Raw genomic sequence first — 18726 nt, forward strand, 5'->3', positions numbered from 1 at the left:
ACCAACAGTCAACAACAGAGGGAGAGGGAAGCTTCAGAAGTTCCCCCTGTCCCATTTGGAGGTTTTTTTAGCATATTGCGCAATCGCGTCCGCCATTAATGAATTGATTCGTAATTTTACGAAATTTCGTATATTTCAAAAATTTTAAAAGGAAAATTTCTGAATTATTAAAAAAAACAAAACGCAAGGGCCCCCTAAAAATAAAACGAGTTTAGAACCAAATTTTTCCGTGGTTACCCAAGCCTACTGGGTAGAGATTGCCTCTGGTCATTAAGTAATATTATGATATAAGTCGTGTTATTCCTGGCCTGAAAACAGTACATCTAAAAGGATCTAGGGATTTTCATAAACCACAAGCTGAATATAAGTCAACAAGGTGACGCAGCAGCAAAAAAGCCAATAGGCTGCATAAACAGAAGTACAGTGTCTAGGGAAGTAATGGTGCCCCTCTATTCTGCTTTGGTTGGACCTTACCTGGAAGAATAACCTGGTGTCCAGTTGTAGGCAAAGAAATTCAAGAAGGACATTGACCAAATGGAAAATGTCCAGAGAAGGGCAACCAAAATGGTCAAAGTTCTGAAAGCCAAGCCTATGAGGAGTGGCTTAGGGATGCAGATGTATTTATCTTCAAGAAGGAAAGGGAGTTTGCAGAGAGTCTTATTTGAAACATAGAGTTAGCTCACTTTCTGCTGCTCCAGAGACAAAGGCACAGAATAATGGCTTCTAATGACTTTGGGAATGAGGTTATGTTACGATATAGCATTTTTCCCTGGAGTATTTGTGACCATAGCAGTGGTTCTCAACCTGGGGTCCCCAGATGTTTTTGGCCTACAACACCCAGAAATCCCAGCCAGTGTACCAGCTGTTAGAATTTCTGGGAGTTGAAGGCCAAAAACATCTGGGGACCCCAGGTTGAGAACCACTGCAAGAGACAGTCATCTAAATTCGCCTCAGCTTTTGAAATTTCCTCCCTCTTTCCTTGATGATTTTCATGATAGTCTTTCTTGATGTCTGCTGGGGGTACTTTTCTTATTAAGGATGCGGAAATGCACAGGTATTTTGGATGTCACTATATCATTCTCATCCTTCTTTTCTTGTGGAAGGTCCTTCTGTGAATCTATCCATCCCTCTTATGACTGCTATGCCAGAAAAAACAATCACAACAAAACATCAGCCGATGCGTTCCAGTCCATTGACTCTTCCTACAGCCACTTCCCTCGGGCCAAGATTCACCGCTGCACAAAGAGAGAGAGCCACTAAGATGTCAGTCTCCTCGGTGACCACTCCTGCCCCAAGTATGTTCATCTTTGAGGGTTAACTCCCCAGATAGTTGTGACCTTCAGCCCTGAGAATTCCTAATTCCCATGCTGTCTGTGACTTCTGGGAACTGAAGACCCAATTGATTTGGTGGATCCAAGTTAGAGAGCTGCGCAACAATGCAGATGTTGTTAAATTGTCACTCCCAGCATCCTTAACCAACATAACCAAGGACAAAGAACATTGCCAGTTATTGTTTAATGCCTCTGTTTTAGAGATTATGCTGTCTCACTCATTTTCAGCATGTGCCACCGGATCCAGAATCCTTGTGGTGATCTTAAATATACTATCATAACAGAAAGAATCAGAATACCATAAATGACTTGTAAATCCATAATTACAGTAGAGTCTCGTTTATCCGACCTTGACTTATCCGACATTCTGTCTTATCCGACACTCTTATCTGACGGCCCCCTTTTCCTCCAGCATTTCCCCTTCAATTAAAGGAGCGCTCCCCAACTCCCTCTCCATTCCCAATAAGTGAAAAAGGCAAGACAAGGAGAAGGAGAAGGGAGGAAAGGGGGAAAAGAGGCAGGACTGGAAGTGGAAGTGTCCTTCCTCCTTCCCTCTTTGATTTCCATCCTCCTCTTCCACATCCAGGCACTTCCTGCTGGGCTGCTCTAGCCCCGAAGTGATGCCTTGCCTTAATCGTTTGAGTCCCTGTTGTTAGTATTCTAGGTGTCTAGCACTGCATCAGACAGGTAATAGTAGGAGACTTTGTATTATCTGACATTTTTGTTTATCTGACAGGAGTGGAATATAAAGAGCACGCAATGCCCTTGTTACATCAGTTCCACTGGCTGCCTATTAGCTTCCGAGCACAATTCAAAGTGCTGCCATTGGCCTATAAAGCCCTTAACGGTTCTGGCCCAGTTTACCCATCTGAACGTATCTCCCACTACGAATCACCTAGGACCTTACAATCGTCTGGGGAGGCCCTGCTTGCTGTCCCCCCACCATTGCAATCGCATTTGGTGGAGACAAGTGACAGGGCCTCCTCTGTAGTGGCCCCTCAGCTATGTAATTTCCACACAAGTGAAATCAGACCCGCTCCTTCCCTCCTGACCTTACAGAAAAAGGTGAAATCCTGGCTATGAGATCAGGCCTTTGCAGAGTAGACTGACGTGATGGTAGAGCTATGGTTCAGTGAACTCTGATGGACTTGAATGGACGGTGTGTAGGACGACCATTTAATTCTGGTGATTGTTCTAATGTTTTACTTAGAATAATTCTGCTGGCCCATTTATGTTGAATAAGTGAGAGTCTGCTGTATAATAAAGCACTGAATTGATATGGAAACAGGTATCCCAAAGGACTTTATAGAAACTATGTACAGATAAGTATTTCTAGGAAATTTGTTGTTGACTCATTTCTGACTTATGTCAGGGTTTTCTTGAAAATATTTATACATTGATTTTCTCCGAAGCTAAGAGAGTGTGGTACCATGACCCACTTTATAGTAAAATATCATCTCCTATATACAATGAAAAAATCGAGGTTTGCTTTGGGGAAATTAGTTTGAATATTTTCAACCATTGATGGTTGAACTTTTGGGTGGAGGATCTGTGGATATGGAGGGCTGCCTCTTATGGAGAGACGTCAGCACCTTCTTCTTTCCCCCTTCTAGTCTGCAGCAAATTCAAAGCAGACATTGCCTTCCTGGTGGATGACTCCTCAAGCATCGGACAAAGCAACTTCATCAAAGTCAAGGACTTCCTCTTCCGCATTGTCTCCTATTTCCCCAAAATTGGGCCTGAAGGGACACAGGTAAACATGTGGGCTTACATGGAGTGTGAAGTGCAGTCATTCCAGCTTTTATCATTTATTTTCCTTCTTGTTATGTGTCTTTATCATTGACACACAACAAGGTTTCTATAGTTGAGCAGGAATTTCAATCCAGGTTTCCCTTAGTCCAATATTGAAGCCACTAAACCAGGTATGGGCAAACTTGGGCCTTCCAGTTGTTTTGGATTTCAACTCCCATCATTCCTAACAGCTGGTAGTTGAAGTCCAAAACACTTGGAGGGCCAAAATTTGCCCATGCGTGCACTATACCATGTCAGTTTGAAAACATGTGACAAACCTATGCTAGTCTTTTGGAAGAGGTTTAACCCTGCCTTTCTCCAAGACTGAGAGAATATGACTTATTGAAGGACACTCAGTATATCTATGTGGCCAAGTGGAGACTTGAAACTTGGTCTCTGAGTCCTAGTTCATCTCTCAACACCCTGGTTCCTATTTTACTTCCTAGTTATGTTTCTTCCTCATCTTTCCTCCAGTGAATGTGCAGTTGTTTTGAAACTGGACAGATAAATACAAAAAATGCTTCAATCCACAATAGATCCATTTATTTCATGATGGATCTGTGCTTGGGACTCTTTGTGTTATGTAATTTTTGTATAATATCTGAAACGTTCAAGCCAGCATGCTTCTGAACAGCTGAAAATATGCATAATACTCATTTGAAGTATTCCTCAGTCTTTTCACTTGTTTCTCTATGGAGAAGAGATAAGCTGAAGTGAAGACTCATGCATTGGGGCATGGTCTGTCCATACATAGCTCCTGAAAGCAGCCTTCTCCCCTGGCACCAAATCCAGTTGGAAGACTTTGTTGAGAAAGGAGTTGATCTCTTTCCTTTGAAAAGAGGAGCAACTGGCTGAATTTCTAAGTATAGTGTCCATCTCTTTCCTCTACAGAAAGAAACAATAGGCATCTGGTTGTGCTTCTATTGACTGAGAAGTACAATCTTGCCTTTCTTGGTAGATAGATATGCAGTCAAGTTTCAGGTCCTTTTCTCCACTGAGAGACAGGCTCTCTTCTTGGTAGACAGAAGCCCAGTCCATTACTTCTCTCTGTAGAGGAAACAGTCTGACTCCATTCTCAGTGGAATCCATTTCTTTCCTTTGCACCAAGTCACCAAGTCATATTGTGTCCCATTCTGGGCACCACAATTGAAGAGAGATATTGACAAGCTGGAAGGTGTCCAGAGGAGGGTGACTGAAATGATCAAGGGTCTGGAGAATAATCCCTATGAGGAGCGGCTTAAAGAGTTGGGCATGTTTAGCTTGAAGAAGAGAAGGCTGAGAGGAGACATGATAGCCATGTATAAATATGTGAGAGGAAGTCTCAGGGAGGAGGGAGCAAGGTTGTTTTCTGTTTCCCTGGAGACTAGGACGCAGAACAATGGCTTCAAACTACAAGAGAGGAGATTCCATCTGAACATGAGGAAGAACTTCCTGACTGTGAGAGCCATTCAGCAGTGGAACTCTCTGCCTCGGAGTGTGGTGGAAGCTCCTTTTTTGGAAGCTTTTAAACAGAGACTGGGTGGCCATCTGTCAGGGGTGCTTTGAATACAATATTCCTGCTTTTTGGCAGAATGGGGTTAGACTGGATGGCCCAGGAGGTCTCTTCCAACTCTTTGATTCTATGATTCAAAGACACAGGCTGTACACAACCAGCTTTCTTGCCAGATTTGGCACCCAGGAAAGCGCTTCCCTTTGGGATCTTGTCAAAGACTACTAGTCCCCCACTGCCCCTTTCTTCATCCATGGAGGGGATCTTTGCATATATCAAAAACCACATAACATGAATTTACGCAGGTCTTCTGTAGTCCATTGCAGCCTTTTTGACCATATTTTCTATCTCTCAGATTGCTGTCACCCAGTACAGTGAAGAACCCAGAATGGAATTCCACTTTAACCGGTATAAAGACCGGAATGGTGTTCTGAAAGCTCTCAAGAGACTTCGTTATGTTGGGGGAAACACAAAAACAGGTAAATACAAACTATGAGTCTGGCTTCAAAGGAGCTATCCAAGGTTCTGAATCATAGTCTCATAATCACCTCAGCACCTTGGACAGCTCCTTTAAAGCAATCCAAAACCTGGAGTGCTGCCCAACTGACATGGAATTCATTAATTGCTGCTGCCTTTTATTGCCTGAGTATTTCTGGGTAAACTAGTCCAACAAAGTAACCTTTCAATGCTCTTCCTTTATTCCCCTTTGTGCTTTGATGCTGGTGTCCTTCTGTCATATTTCTCTGTGATTTCACGCAGGAAGAGGCCTTCGCTATATGCTGAAGGAGGTATTTCAAGCTTCCAAAGGGATGAGGCCTTCAGTGCCACACACATTGGTTCTGCTGACAGATGGTCCCTCTCAGGACGATGTGTTGCCCCCAGCCCAAGTGGCCCATGTTCTAGGTAAAGCTATGGTTCTCAGGTTCTCAGGAGCGTGTGCTTCACAGAATTGTGATCTTCCTTATCTGGAGGAAAGAAGTGTTTAGAGACTGACTGATTTAAATTTTCTGCCCCAGGGATTCGTCTCATCATTATAGGTGTTTCAGGAGCTGACCCTGAGGAACTGAAGAAGATCTTGGTGAACCAGAATTTGGAAAATCTCTTCTATGTCAGCACTTTTGATGATCTCCCACAGATCATAAGGGAACTCATAGAAACTATTTGCTTTGGCTCCCAGCAAGGCGCTATTGTGACAAAACATAGCAAGGTGAGGATCTTTTCTGATCATTCCATTGGTCATAAATTTATTTATTTATTTATTTCGATTACTTCTACCCTGCCCTTCTCACCCCCGAGGGGGGACTCAGGGCGGCTTACAAAGAAGGCACAATTCGATGCCTATGTCAAATATACATACATACAAAACAGCAATTAAACAATTAACAGGTTAAAATCATCAGTACATAACACAATCAGTAAACTAATCTCATGCTCAGTGTTCAGAGTTCCATAAATCCATTCCGTTCAGTCAATTCCTGTCCATCATCAAGGTCCTTCCTCTAGCTGCCAGAACGTCCAAATGCCTGGCCGCACATCCAAGTTTTCAATTTTTTTCTAAATGACAAGAGGGAAGTCGTCGATCTAATCTCCCTGGGGAGTGAATTCCACAGGTGAGGGGCCACCACCGAGAAGGCCCTGCTCCTTGTCCCTGCCAGCCTCACTTGTGATAGAGGCGGGGTCGAGAGCAGGGCCTCCCCAGAAGATCTTAAACTCTGAGGTGGAACGTAGAGGGAGATCCGTTCGGACAGATACACCGGGTTTTGTAGGTCAAAACCAGCACTTTGAATTGTGCTCGGAATTTGATCGGCAGCCAGTGGAGCTGACATCAGGGGGGTGGTATGCTCCCTGTATGCCGCTCCGGTGAGCAATCTGGCTGCCTCCCGCTGGACTAGTTGGAGTTTCTGAGCAGTCTTCAAAGGCAACCCCACGTAGAGTGTAATCAGTAATCTAATCGGGATGTAACAAGACCGTGGACTACCGTGGCCAGATCTGACTTCCCAAGGTACAAGGGGTGCTCTCAGGTCATCTCTGTTTCTGGTGACCTTATGATGACCAATTATTCAGGAGGTTTGCAACTGGCATCTCCTGAGGCTGAGAGAATATGATTTGCTTGAGGTCACCCAGTAGGTCCTCATGATTGAATGGGGACATGAAGGCTGGTCTCATGTAAAATTAATCCAGCACTCAAACAATGACACCATGCTAGTTATTGGTTTGCCATTGCCTTCCTTTAAGATGTGCACCGGGACTGTGGCACAGCTGGCTGGGAGTCAGCTGCATTAAGATCACTACTGACCAAAAAGTCATGAGTTTGAAGCTAACCCGGGTCGGAGTGAGCTTCCAACCAAAATTATGTAGCTTGTTGTCAACCTTTGCAACCCAAAAGACAGTTGCATCTGTCAAGTAGGAAATTTAGGTACCACTTATGTGGGGAGGCTAATTTAACTGATTTACAAGGCCATAAAAATATCCAAGAAGTATGCAAAGAATGAGGAAGTACTTCATCAGTGTCACAAACGGATGGTGAAGCGACAGCTTCCCTGGTGGCCAGAAGCTGGAATGTTAAATAGCCCTTGAGTGTCTGTCTTTATATGTTGTGTGTCTATGGCATTGAATGTTTGCCATGTATACGTACATTGTAATCCGTCCTGAGTCCCCTGCAGGGTGAGAAGGGTGAAATATAAATAATGTAAATAAATAAATAAATAAATAAAGTGTGACTTGCCTGAGGTCACCAATGGATTTTCATGGCTGATCAAGGATTCAAATTTAATTCAACTCTAAAAAAAACTTGACCTATACCCTGCTGTTATTGTTACATGCCTTCAGGTTGACTCCAGCTCATGGTGAACTTCTCCTAGGATTTTCTTGAAGAGAGAAATTCAGAGGAGAACTTACTATTATTTACCTATGAGACTGAGAGAATGTGACTTGCCTAAATTCAACCAGGAGAGGTTTTCATAGTAAAGAAGAATGTGAACCCTTATCTCCAAGTCCAATACTCAGACCACCATGTTCCACATCCATAGGCCACCAGGACTGGCAGGTGGAATGATCTTCAACCCTTCCAACAGGATAGTGTTGATTGTCATATCTGAGGCAGCGATCTAATCTGGAGGGGTGTTGTGGCATCCATATTTCTATCCTCCAAGAGGGAAGAACAAATAGGATGCCTCCATGGATTGTGGGGAAGCTACTTTCATTTGGACTAGAACTCTCAGAATTCACCAGCGAAGATAATACATTTTGGGTTGAACCAGTACTTGCTAAAGGTCCTCATGTTTGGATCTGCTCTGGATTTTAGCATGAACTTTTCATATGAATTTTAAAGGAATAGAACATTGGATGCTTCCTTTAGCATGTTTGATAGCATCTTTAAAATGTAGATCAAAACCAAGAGTAGATGCACCACATATGGAAGCTGCCACCTGCCATGGGACAAAATACCTTAATTCATATTTTTTTTTTGTTCCCAGCTTGATGACAAGGAAGGAAAGATGGACGAGTTGCTGCTTGGTGAGAAAGGAGACCTGCCCATCTCTGTTCCATCTTCTGTCCCACTGGTGGTCCAGCCCCCAGAAGGACCATGTGGCCTCAGATGCCCCAAGGTAAGCCAGACACCGAAGAACCATAATATTTGAAGAACCTACATGGGCCTAAGGGCAAGAAATTAAAATCACAACTTTGCAACAACTGTTTTATTGGATGTATGCAGATAGGAGATAAATGTTAAGCTTCAGGTCTTGCTTGGTTGAGTATATGAGGTAAAGTTTCATCTAGGTTATGTTAACAAGAGTGTAGTTTAGTACTGAATGTTACTTTATGTACATCTATATCAGGCATGGGCAAACTTGGGCTCTCCTGGTATTTTGGACTACAACTCTTAGTTGCTGGTAGGCTGTTAGGAATTGTGCGAGTTGAAGTCCAAAATACCTGGAGGGCCCAAGTTTGCTCATGCCTGATGTATATCTTTGGTATGGAGATGTTATGGATTTCTTTAAAGCAGAAATAAATATAAAATATATAAATAAATATATGTAAATGGGACTTTTTTTAAAAAAAGAAAAAAGCAAGCTCTTTGGACTTGATACCACATTACACGCTTTCTATATGTGTTTTGTTGACCCTTATACACACAACCTGAGGTTGTCTTTATTTACAATACAAGCTGCATATCTCTTCTCTGAAAATCTGAAATACTTTTTGAAAGCTACATAGTTTTTCCACCTCAGGTATAGGATAAGATATTGGATATTCTCACAAGCATGTTGTCAATTTGTTTTCTCTGTTGATAGGCCCAGAAAGGAGAGAAGGTAAGGGTTCCAACTTACTTTGGCTATATGATGCTTGGGCTGTTGGTCTGAGCTGTGTTTTTACTTACCTTTAAATATCTCAGATGGCTGTCAGGTCAGAAGGGCAGCACATCTGTTTCTGGTTTTAGTCCAGACTATGAAGGACCTGGTCCTTTGAAGGACCTATCCTCCAAGATAGAATCATAGAATCATAGAATCAAAGAGTTGGAAGAGACCTCATGGGCCATCCAGTCCAACCCCATTCTGCCAAGAAGCAGGAATATTGCATTCAAATCACCCCTGACAAATGGCCATCCAGCCTCTGCTTAAAAGCTTCCAAAGAAGGAGCCTCCACCACACTCCGGGGCAGAGAGTTCCACTGCTGAACGGCTCTCACGGTCAGGAAGTTCTTCCTCATGTTCAGATGGAATCTCCTCTCTTGTAGTTTGAAGCCATTGTTCCGTGTCCTAGTCTCCAAGGAAGCAGAAAACAAGATTGCTCCCTCCTCCCTGTGGCTTCCTCTCACATATTTATACATGGCTATCATATCTCCTCTCAGCCTTCTCTTCTTCAGGCTAAACATGCCCAGTTCCCTAAGCCGCTCCTCATAGGGCTTGTTCTCCAGACCCTTGATCATTTTAGTCGCCCTCCTCTGGACACATTCCAGCTTGTCAATATCTCTCTTGAATTGTGGTGCCCAGAATTGGACACAATATTCCAGATGTGGTCTAACCAAAGCAGAATAGAGGGGTAGCATTACTTCCTTAGATCTAGACACTGTGCTCCTATTGATGCAGGCCAAAATCCCATTGGCTTTTTTTGCCGCCACATCACTTTGTTGGCTCATGTTTAACTTGTTGTCCACGAGGACTCCAAGATCTTTTTCACACGTACTGCTCTCGAGCCAGGCGTCACCCATTCTGTATCTTTGCATTTCATTTTTTCTACTATTTCCTTGAATAGCTTGAGTTCCTTGAATGGTTCCTTTAAAGTTCTGACCAAAATATAGAATGAATCCCCTACGCCAAAAACATGGAAGCCCACAGTTTTACAGAAACATAGAGTTGGATGAGACCACAAGGTCCATCCAGTTTAATCATTTTCTGTGCAGGAATTCCCGACAGATGGCTATCTTGAAAACCCTGCAGAGAAAGAGACTCCACCACATTCCCAGGCAGCAGCATACCCCACTGTGGAACAGCTCTTAACCATCATGAAGTTCTTCCTAATGAAGTTCCTAACTGTGAGAGCTATTTAGCAGTGAACTCTCTGCACTGGGTTGTGGTGGCTCCTTCTTTGGAGACTTTCAAACAGAGGCTGGATGGCCAACTGTTGGGGGTGCTTTGAATACAATTTTCCTGCTTCTTGGTAGGGGGTTGGACCGGAAGGCTCATGAGGTCTCTTCCAACTCAATGGTTCTATGATTCTCTGATAATGTTTAGGTGAGATCTCTTTTCCTGTAATTTAAACCCTCTATCTGCTAGTGTTTGGAGTGGCAGAAAACAAACTGCCTCACTCTTCCATAAGACATCCTTTTGAATATTTACACATGGCTTTCATGTACCCTTCTCTCACCCTTTTCTTCTCCATACTAAACAGAATTGACTCCCTTGGTCATTACTTATAAGGATTCATGGCTTCCAGGACTTTGATCTTTTTGTTCACCCTTCTTATGATACATTCCAGCTTGTCAATATTCTTATTGATCTGTGACTGTTTAGAAATTCCCTCGGTTCTAAAGATCTCCCCATTTCTTTGTCAGGGAGAACAAGGCCCACCTGGAGATGTGGTAAGTGATCTGGAGGTAGATGAAGAAGGTGACATTTTAAGAAACCTGGGAAATAGAATTAGTGTGGATAATAGTGGTGATGGGGTACTATAACCCAGCACAACTAGGGGGATATGGAAGATCTTGCTGAATTTGAAGAGTACTCCACTGTTGTATTCTTTGACTTTGGGACAAGATGAACTCTCAAGGCAGGGATGGAGACATGACAACATTGGTCGTATAGCCCCAATCGTCTCTGGTTGCTTCTGGATTGAGAGAATCGGCCGTCTATGAAGACGTTGCCCAGGGGACGCCCGGATGTCTTGCAATCCTGTGAGGAGGCTTCTCTCATGTCCCACAGTCGAAGCTCTGGGTGCTCTTACTGCCTATTACAGGGAAAACCAACTGATCCCTAATCCATCTAAAACACAGACATGCGCCTTTCACCTTAAGAACAGAGAAGCATCCCGAGCTCTGAGGATTACCTGGGAAGGAATCCCACTGGAGCATTGCAACACACCCAAATATCTGGGAGTCACTCTGGACCGTACTCTGACCTACAAGAAGCACTGCCTGAACATCAAGCAAAAAGCGGGCGCTAGAAACAACATCATACGAAAGCTGACTGGCACAACCTGGGGATCACAACCAGACACAGTGAAGACATCTGCCCTTGCGCTATGCTACTCTGCTGCTGAGTATGCATGCCCAGTGTGGAACACATCTCACCACACTAAAACAGTAGATGCGGCTCTTAATGAGACATGCTGGATTATCACAGGGTGTCTGCGCCCCACACCACTGGAGAAATTACACTGCTTAGCCGGTATTGCACCACCTGACATCCGCCGGGAAGTAGCAGCCAATAGTGAAAGGACCAAGGCAGAGACATCTCCAGCTCATCCCCTGTTTGGGTATCAGCCAGCACGTCAACGACTTAAATCTAGAAATAGTTTTCTAAGATCTACAGAGACACTTGCTGGAACACCCCAGCAAGCGAGAGTCCAAAAGTGGCAGGCCCAAACCCAGCACCTCAATTCATGGGTGATACCAGATGAGAGACTCCCCCCTGGGCACTCAGAAGACTGGGCGACTTGGAAGGCGCTGAACAGACTGCGCTCTGGCACCACGAGATGCAGAGCCAATCTTAAGAAATGGGGCTACAGGGTGGAATCCTCGGCATGCGAGTGCGGAGAAGAGCAACCCACTGACCACCTGCTGCAATGCAACCTGAGCCCTGCCACAGGCACAAGGGAGGACCTTCTTGCGGCAACCCCAGAGGCACTCCAAGTGGCCAGATACTGGTCAAAGGACATTTAACCAAATACCGAATTTGCAAAATCTCTGTGTTTTTTTCCCCTTTTTCTTTTTAATCTGTGTGTTTGTTTTGCTCTGTTAGAATTGCGATACAATGGTTGCTGATGACACGATAAATAAATAAAATAGCCCCAATTTGGCACCCACAGATTTTCAATGGTTCAAGTGTTTGAAGGAAAGCCTATAGAGATGTCTCTTTGATGAGGTAGGTGAAACAGAAGATGCTATCAGACACTGGACCAGACAGTGGACTGAGTGTCCAAGGTGTATTTGATTCACATATGCTACAAATGTATTGCCAATAGTGGAGACTATTTTGAATAATATCATGTTGTAGACAAAGGGTTACTTTATATATGTATGTATGCTATCAATAAAAAAGTTGTGACCTGACAGCAGTATTTACCATATGACCTTTGTATCTAAACATTTTCATTATTTTTTCCTGACCAACTTGCATATATTTGCTTTTTAAATTTCATTTTTCCTGAACTTCTAGAGCTTTGCTGGTCTACAGACAGGAGGGGGATATGATCCATTCAGTTTTGCCACCAAAGGAGAGAAAGGAGAGCGGGTGAGTAGCCTCTTCTGAGGTGCGCAGCGATGCCTCTTATTATGGAATGGCTATACCAAGTAACCAAGGAAGTCAACAAGCAAATGGATCCTCATCTTGAGAAATCAGTGACTTTTTAGTGCTGTAGGTTAATCCCAAATAGAGCAAACCCTCTGAGTATGATATTGAACAGTGAGTTGATTCAGTGGGCCTGCATAATTGGAACTAGCCATAGGGTATAGTCCTGTGCCTTTGATAACACAGGATGGAGGTCCTCAACTGCAGTTTCACATTTTTGCATCAATTCCCGGAAGGTTCTCTAGAACCTGACCTTTGCTATTTCCATCATTGTTTAGGGACTTCCAGGGAAAGATGGCATTCCTGGACTGCCTGGCAGGCCTGGGCGAACAGGTTCCCCTGGCTCTCCTGGACTGATGGTAGGACCCCAGTAATGCTAGTAATGTTCATTGCCAGTAATGTTCAAAAGTCTGGTAGACAGTGTTGATAACATCTGCCTTTCTTTCCCTCTGCTAATTGACAGGGCCTCCCTGGCATTCAAGGGGATCATGTAAGTTGGAATCACATCATCCAGTCTTCTCCTTTGGTGGATCATGAAAGATCTCCTCTAATAGCATTGAGTGTGGTGGATATTTGGGTCAAATTGGGAATTCATAGAGTGTTGATGATGACAAGGCACCCCACGTTTCACAAAATGATGAAGAACCATTGTTGTGAGTGCTGTTATGATGCAGGCTTTTAACCCCCAAATCTGAGCAGATAGGAATGCAATAGCTTCTTTGACCTTTTCCCTACAGGTGTTGGCTATTTGTTTGAATTCTTCTTTGGTGATTTCTCCCTTTTTCCACTTCTTGTGCATGTCTCTTTTGTGTTTTAGCACAGTTAGAAGTTCTTTGGACATCCATTCTGGCTGGATGGCCATCTATCAGGGGTGATTTGAATGCAATATTCCTGCTTCTTGGCAGGGGGTTGGACTGGATGGCCCATGAGGTCTCTTCCAACTCTTTGATTCTATGATTCTAATGTCATGTAAATAGAGGCCAATAAATGGTTTTGGACTTGGGTCAATGAAGTCTCTGACTGGCTGAGTTAGTCTGTACTGTATTGTGTTCTAAAGTGATGCTACTGATAATACTTGACACAGATTGTATAGCACTGAAGGTTCAGTTTGGGCAAAGAAATGCAAAATAGGCAACCAATCATGTAGCCCAAGAACTCTCATCCATCCCTTTCAACCACAAATTTGTAGAGGTCATCCTAGAACAATGACAACAAAACCAACTTGAAGTTAATCCAACACAATGTCAGTTTATTTATTTACTATACTTGTATATTGCTTTTCTCAGCCTTAACAGCGACTCAAGGCGGTTTACAAGTCAGTTCACATAACAACAAAATACAAATTAAACATTAAAACGATATAAAATAACAATAGAAGCAATAAAACAATAAAAAAACATCATTATCATCAGCGTCTCCTAGTTAAATAAAGTTGTCCAAGTTCCATTGTTGAGTGATTCTGTTTCCTATGTCAGTTACTCTGCATTTGTGAATGCTTGCTCATATAACCATGTTTTGACTTGTCTCCAAAACGTTAGGAGTGAAGGAGCTGATCTAATCTCCTTAGGGAGGACGTTCCATAGCCAAGGGGCCACCACAGTTCCTCCTGTCCTCCTCCATATCCCATTTTTTTTATTGTGCTCCTTTAGCTTGTGGACCAAAGGAACTGTCAAAACTTGGCATCTGCCTAAATATGAGTGCCTATGAAACCCTGAACATTGGAAATGCTGATGACAGTCATTGTGCTTCAAGTTATGCAAAGATAGAGGGAACCATTAGTTCTCTAGATGTTCTTGGACTCCCATCAGACCAGAGATGGTGGAAGTTGTAGTCCACGAACATCTGGAAGAAACCACCAGTTCCCTTCCAGGTCTGACATACATCGGCTTTTAGATCTGGCTTTTCTATTCATACATGTTTTCTTGATATCCTGCTTGCCTGTTTCCATGGTGGGCTGAGTCTCATACTTTGTTTTGCATTGTAGGGTCCACCTGGATTTCCTGGCTCACCAGGGCCAAAGGGGGACAGAGTGAGTTTACCTATTGTGAATGTTCTTATGTATCTATGTGGACACAACAGGATGAGTTATTAACATGCATTGACTCCTGTGGAAGAATTCATAGTTTTGAAAACATTGTTTTGGAAATCCTCCCCCATAGAACTTCCCCAAGATCTGGGGGATGTCCATATCTCAGGTGTAGTATGTAAGTTTTTCATGCCGAAGATCTCATCTTCAGTCTTCTATAAAGGAGGCAAAAGGTATGCCACTCACCTGATGTAGATCTGGAACAGTAGGGTCAGATCCATGGAAAGCTGGCTGCCCTTGAAGTTCTTGATTTGCTTTCAGGACCATGGCTAGCAACTCTGCACCTTAGAAGCAAGCCATTCCAGCACTGACCTGAATTATTAAAGGCCATTTAATCCCTCCTCTTGCATGTAGGAAAACTAAACCAAAGCACTCCTGGAAGGTCTCCATCCAGGTTCTGTTCAAAGACCTCCAAAGATGGAAAGTCCACCATTTCCCAAGAGAGCCTATTCCACTGATGAACAGTTCTGACAATTTAAGAAGTTATTCCTAATTTTTAGGTGGAATTGCTTGTAATGTAAACGTATTGGTTTGTGTGCTTGTCCCTGGAGAGCCAGAAAAGAAGCTGGCTCTATCTTTTGCAGGACACATCTTCAGATATTTAAATGGCTTCCATTTAAACATCACCAGCTTCCTAATCAAAGGAGCCCCCAGTGGTGCAGTGGGTTAAACCGCTGAACTGCTAAACTTGCTAATCAAAAGGTCACATGTTTGAATCCGGAGAGCAGGGTGAGCTCCCACTGTCAGCCCCAGCTTCTGCCAACCTAGCAGTTCGAAAACATGCAAATGTGAGTAGATCAATAGGTACTGCTCCACATGGAAGGTAACGGCACTCCATGCAGTCATGCTGGCCAAATGATCTTGGAGGTGTCTCTGGACAATGCCAGCTCTTTAGCTTAGAGATGAGCACCAACCCCCAGAGTCGGACACAACTGGACTTAATGTCAGGGGAAAACTCTTACCTTAGCTTCTTAATCTGTATTTCATAAGGCTTGGTTTCAAGACCTTTTATCATTTTGGTTACCCTTCTCTGGACATAGTCCGATTTTGCAATATTCTTATTACTTAATACTCTTGTTTTAGAGTAAATAACTTTGTTATTTTAGATATTTGTGTATTTTGGCATAGATATAAAAAATAAATGCATCAGATGAATTGTTCCTGAATGTAGCCTTTTCCTTTTCCACAGGGGGAGCCGGGATACATGTTAGGAAGCATGGAAGTCATTCCAGGGCAAGGCGGACAACCTGGCCCACCGGTAACTGAAGTCAAACCATTGTGTCTCTGTGTTGTTGGTGGCATTCTTGGTCAGAATCACTGGATTGTTGTGAGTTTTCCGGGCTGTATGGCCATGTTCCAGAAGCATTCTCTACTGACATTTCATCCACATCTATGGCAGACATCCTCACAAACTCTGAGCATGCCTGCCATAGATACAGGCAAAATGTCAGGAGAGAATGCTTCTGGAACATGGCCATACAGCTCGGAAAACTCACAGCAACCCGTTGTGTCTCATGCTCAAATTGTCCCATCTCATTGTGTATACTTTAACAGTGGCAGTCAGTGGTTTTCATGCTTTGGAGTGTTGAATTTCTTCTAGATTTCATTCAGAACGAGAAAAGAGCTGTTCAAGGTGCTGAACCTACTTCAGGGATTGGTCTTTTACCATGGATAGCTCCTTTAAAGTTTGGACTAAATCCCTCAGAGTGGAAGTCACTTCCTGCCACTCTTCTTTTCTCTAGAGTCATATGGAAGTTCCCTCTCCCCAAAACACGAAATGCAACAAATATATAGAACTCTGGCAACAAAGCAATCACACTGGCAACAAAGATCCACATAGTCAAAGCCATGGTATTCCCTGTAGTAACCTACGGATGTGAGAGCTGGACCTTAGGGAAGGCTGAGCGAAGGAAGATCGATGCTTTTGAACTGTGGTGTTGGAGGAAAGTTCAGAGAGTGCCTTGGACTGCGAGAAGATCCAACCAGTCCATCCTCCAGGAAATAAAGCCCGACTGCTCACTGGAGGGAAGGATACTAGAGACAAAGTTGAAGTACTTTGGCCACATCATGAGGAGACAGCAAAGCCTAGAGAAGACAATGATGCTGGGGAAAGTGGAAGGTAAAAGGAAGAGGGGCCGACCAAGGGCAAGATGGATGGGTGGCATCCTTGAAGTGACTGGACTGACCTTGAAGGAGCTGGGGGTGGTGACGGCCGACAGGGAGCTCTGGTGTGGGCTGGTCCATGAGGTCATGAAGAGTCGGAGACGACTGAACGAATGAACAACAACAACATAGAACTCTGGAACATTCAGAACCTAATGACCTTCTTGGGGAAACAAAGGCATGAGACATAACCTGAAATGCATCAATACCTCACCCCAACTTTCTAATTGGTAATGGGATCAGTTCCAAAAAAAATCTTAGTACTTCATAGAAAAATATATTGACCTAATTCAGGTTAGATAAATTGAGGGGGAATTTCACCCCAACTCTTCTCCCCTATGGGCTGCAATTCCTATACCAAATCAATATCTTTGCATTCCTCTACAGTGCTTGGCAACAAAAAGTTATGTTGTGTCACTTCCTAACACCATTTTGAGAGGGACAGTAGAAGGAAATGGAACCATTTGGGATAAGGGAGGTTGTCCTGGGATATTTATGGTGTGGAGAAAGGGATATACTTGCATGTTTTTGACAGAAACCACTGGATAAATGCATGATTTATAGTTTTCTCCTTCACAATCACACCGTCCCTAAATATGCTGCACACTTACAGATTGTCTCAAAAGCAAGCTTTAAAAATCAACCCAAACATAGCAGAGTCCTTTATCAGTTGTCAGCAGCATGACCTTGTGCCACTCACTGTTTATGAAAACTCTTTGACACTGGGTTTCATCCAAATTCACAGTGAAGGCTTTTAATCTTGACACATTACTTTAAGTACAGCTATATACACACATCAGGATCCCCTCATCTCCTATCAGTCAATGGCATATACAGAGATATACTCAGGACACAGATAATAGCAACTAATGTACAGTGAGAAGTAAGAGAATCATGGCAAGAGAAAGAACACATGCTTGCTGCCGTCTTTTATACCCATTACTTCTAATCATCAACCAGGAACAACAGTGAATGATACAATCCTCGTCATGCTTGTCACATAGTCATGAATCTGCTTCTTTTGCCTGACCCTTCAGTTGCACACCCTCTAGTAGTGTCACAATGACAGGGCTCTGCCGTTATTCAGGCAGAGGTTAATCAAACAAACACCCAGGTTGTTATGAAACAGTTTAATTGAAACAGCACTTATTTTCTGGCTGTTTTAATAGTCCAAAACATAAAACATAAAGATAGCACTCAGCCACAGAATATTAAAAAAAACTGATAGCAAATGCTACACCGTAGTCAAAGGGTCCGGTCCGGTGGTCAAATGCCGAGAGTTCAATGAGCAGAGTTCAGGGATCAAGAGTCTACACCGTAGTCAAAAGCCAGTCCAAAGATTCAAGGTTCCAGGGTTCCAAGAGTATTTTTTTATTTACTGTATTTCTATCTCGTCACTTCTCAACCCCCAAAGGGGGAGTCAGGATGGCTTACAATGGGCACATGGCTTACAACGAGTACAGGAGACAGGTCAGGATACGAAAATCCACAAACTTGGGGGGAAAACCAGCAGCATCTACCACCAAAATAAGACAAATACTTTTCTCCCAAAGATCAATCCCAAGGTTAGCTCCTTATATTCATGCCTCCACCCTTAATTGCTTTCACTGATAAACTCTGACTTAGAGATTACTTAACTCCTTAGAACTAAGACTTACATTAACCCTTCCATCACCAATTGCTAGGTCTGCCACCCCCAGCCACCATCAACTGCGGAACATGATACATGACAATTAGGTGTGTGACCACATGCCCATTAGAACTGCATTTTCAACCATTTTACACAATGGGGTTACAGCCAATGCAATCCTGTCTAACAGTGTATTATCAACCTAACAGTTTCCACATGTTTGGGGAG

The 18726-nt window shown here is 43.3% G+C and overlaps 1 protein-coding gene across 1 annotated transcript in view; it reads left to right on the plus strand.

Moving 5' to 3' along the window:
• LOC132775617 (collagen alpha-1(VII) chain-like) overlaps nucleotides 1-18726 on the plus strand; it is a 92526-nt gene that overhangs the window by 41188 nt on the left and 32612 nt on the right. Inside the window, exons 16-28 of the mRNA XM_067468516.1 lie at nucleotides 1104-1295; nucleotides 2945-3084; nucleotides 4967-5090; nucleotides 5371-5514; nucleotides 5628-5818; nucleotides 8088-8219; nucleotides 8907-8924; nucleotides 10666-10692; nucleotides 12488-12562; nucleotides 12898-12978; nucleotides 13083-13109; nucleotides 14604-14648; nucleotides 15895-15963. Of these exons, the coding sequence (XP_067324617.1) occupies nucleotides 1104-1295; nucleotides 2945-3084; nucleotides 4967-5090; nucleotides 5371-5514; nucleotides 5628-5818; nucleotides 8088-8219; nucleotides 8907-8924; nucleotides 10666-10692; nucleotides 12488-12562; nucleotides 12898-12978; nucleotides 13083-13109; nucleotides 14604-14648; nucleotides 15895-15963 (1265 nt within the window). The remainder of the gene's footprint in view (nucleotides 1-1103; nucleotides 1296-2944; nucleotides 3085-4966; nucleotides 5091-5370; nucleotides 5515-5627; nucleotides 5819-8087; nucleotides 8220-8906; nucleotides 8925-10665; nucleotides 10693-12487; nucleotides 12563-12897; nucleotides 12979-13082; nucleotides 13110-14603; nucleotides 14649-15894; nucleotides 15964-18726) is intronic.

This window comes from Anolis sagrei, chromosome 5, assembly GCF_037176765.1.
Source record: "Anolis sagrei isolate rAnoSag1 chromosome 5, rAnoSag1.mat, whole genome shotgun sequence".
NCBI classification, from domain to species: domain Eukaryota; kingdom Metazoa; phylum Chordata; class Lepidosauria; order Squamata; family Dactyloidae; genus Anolis; species Anolis sagrei.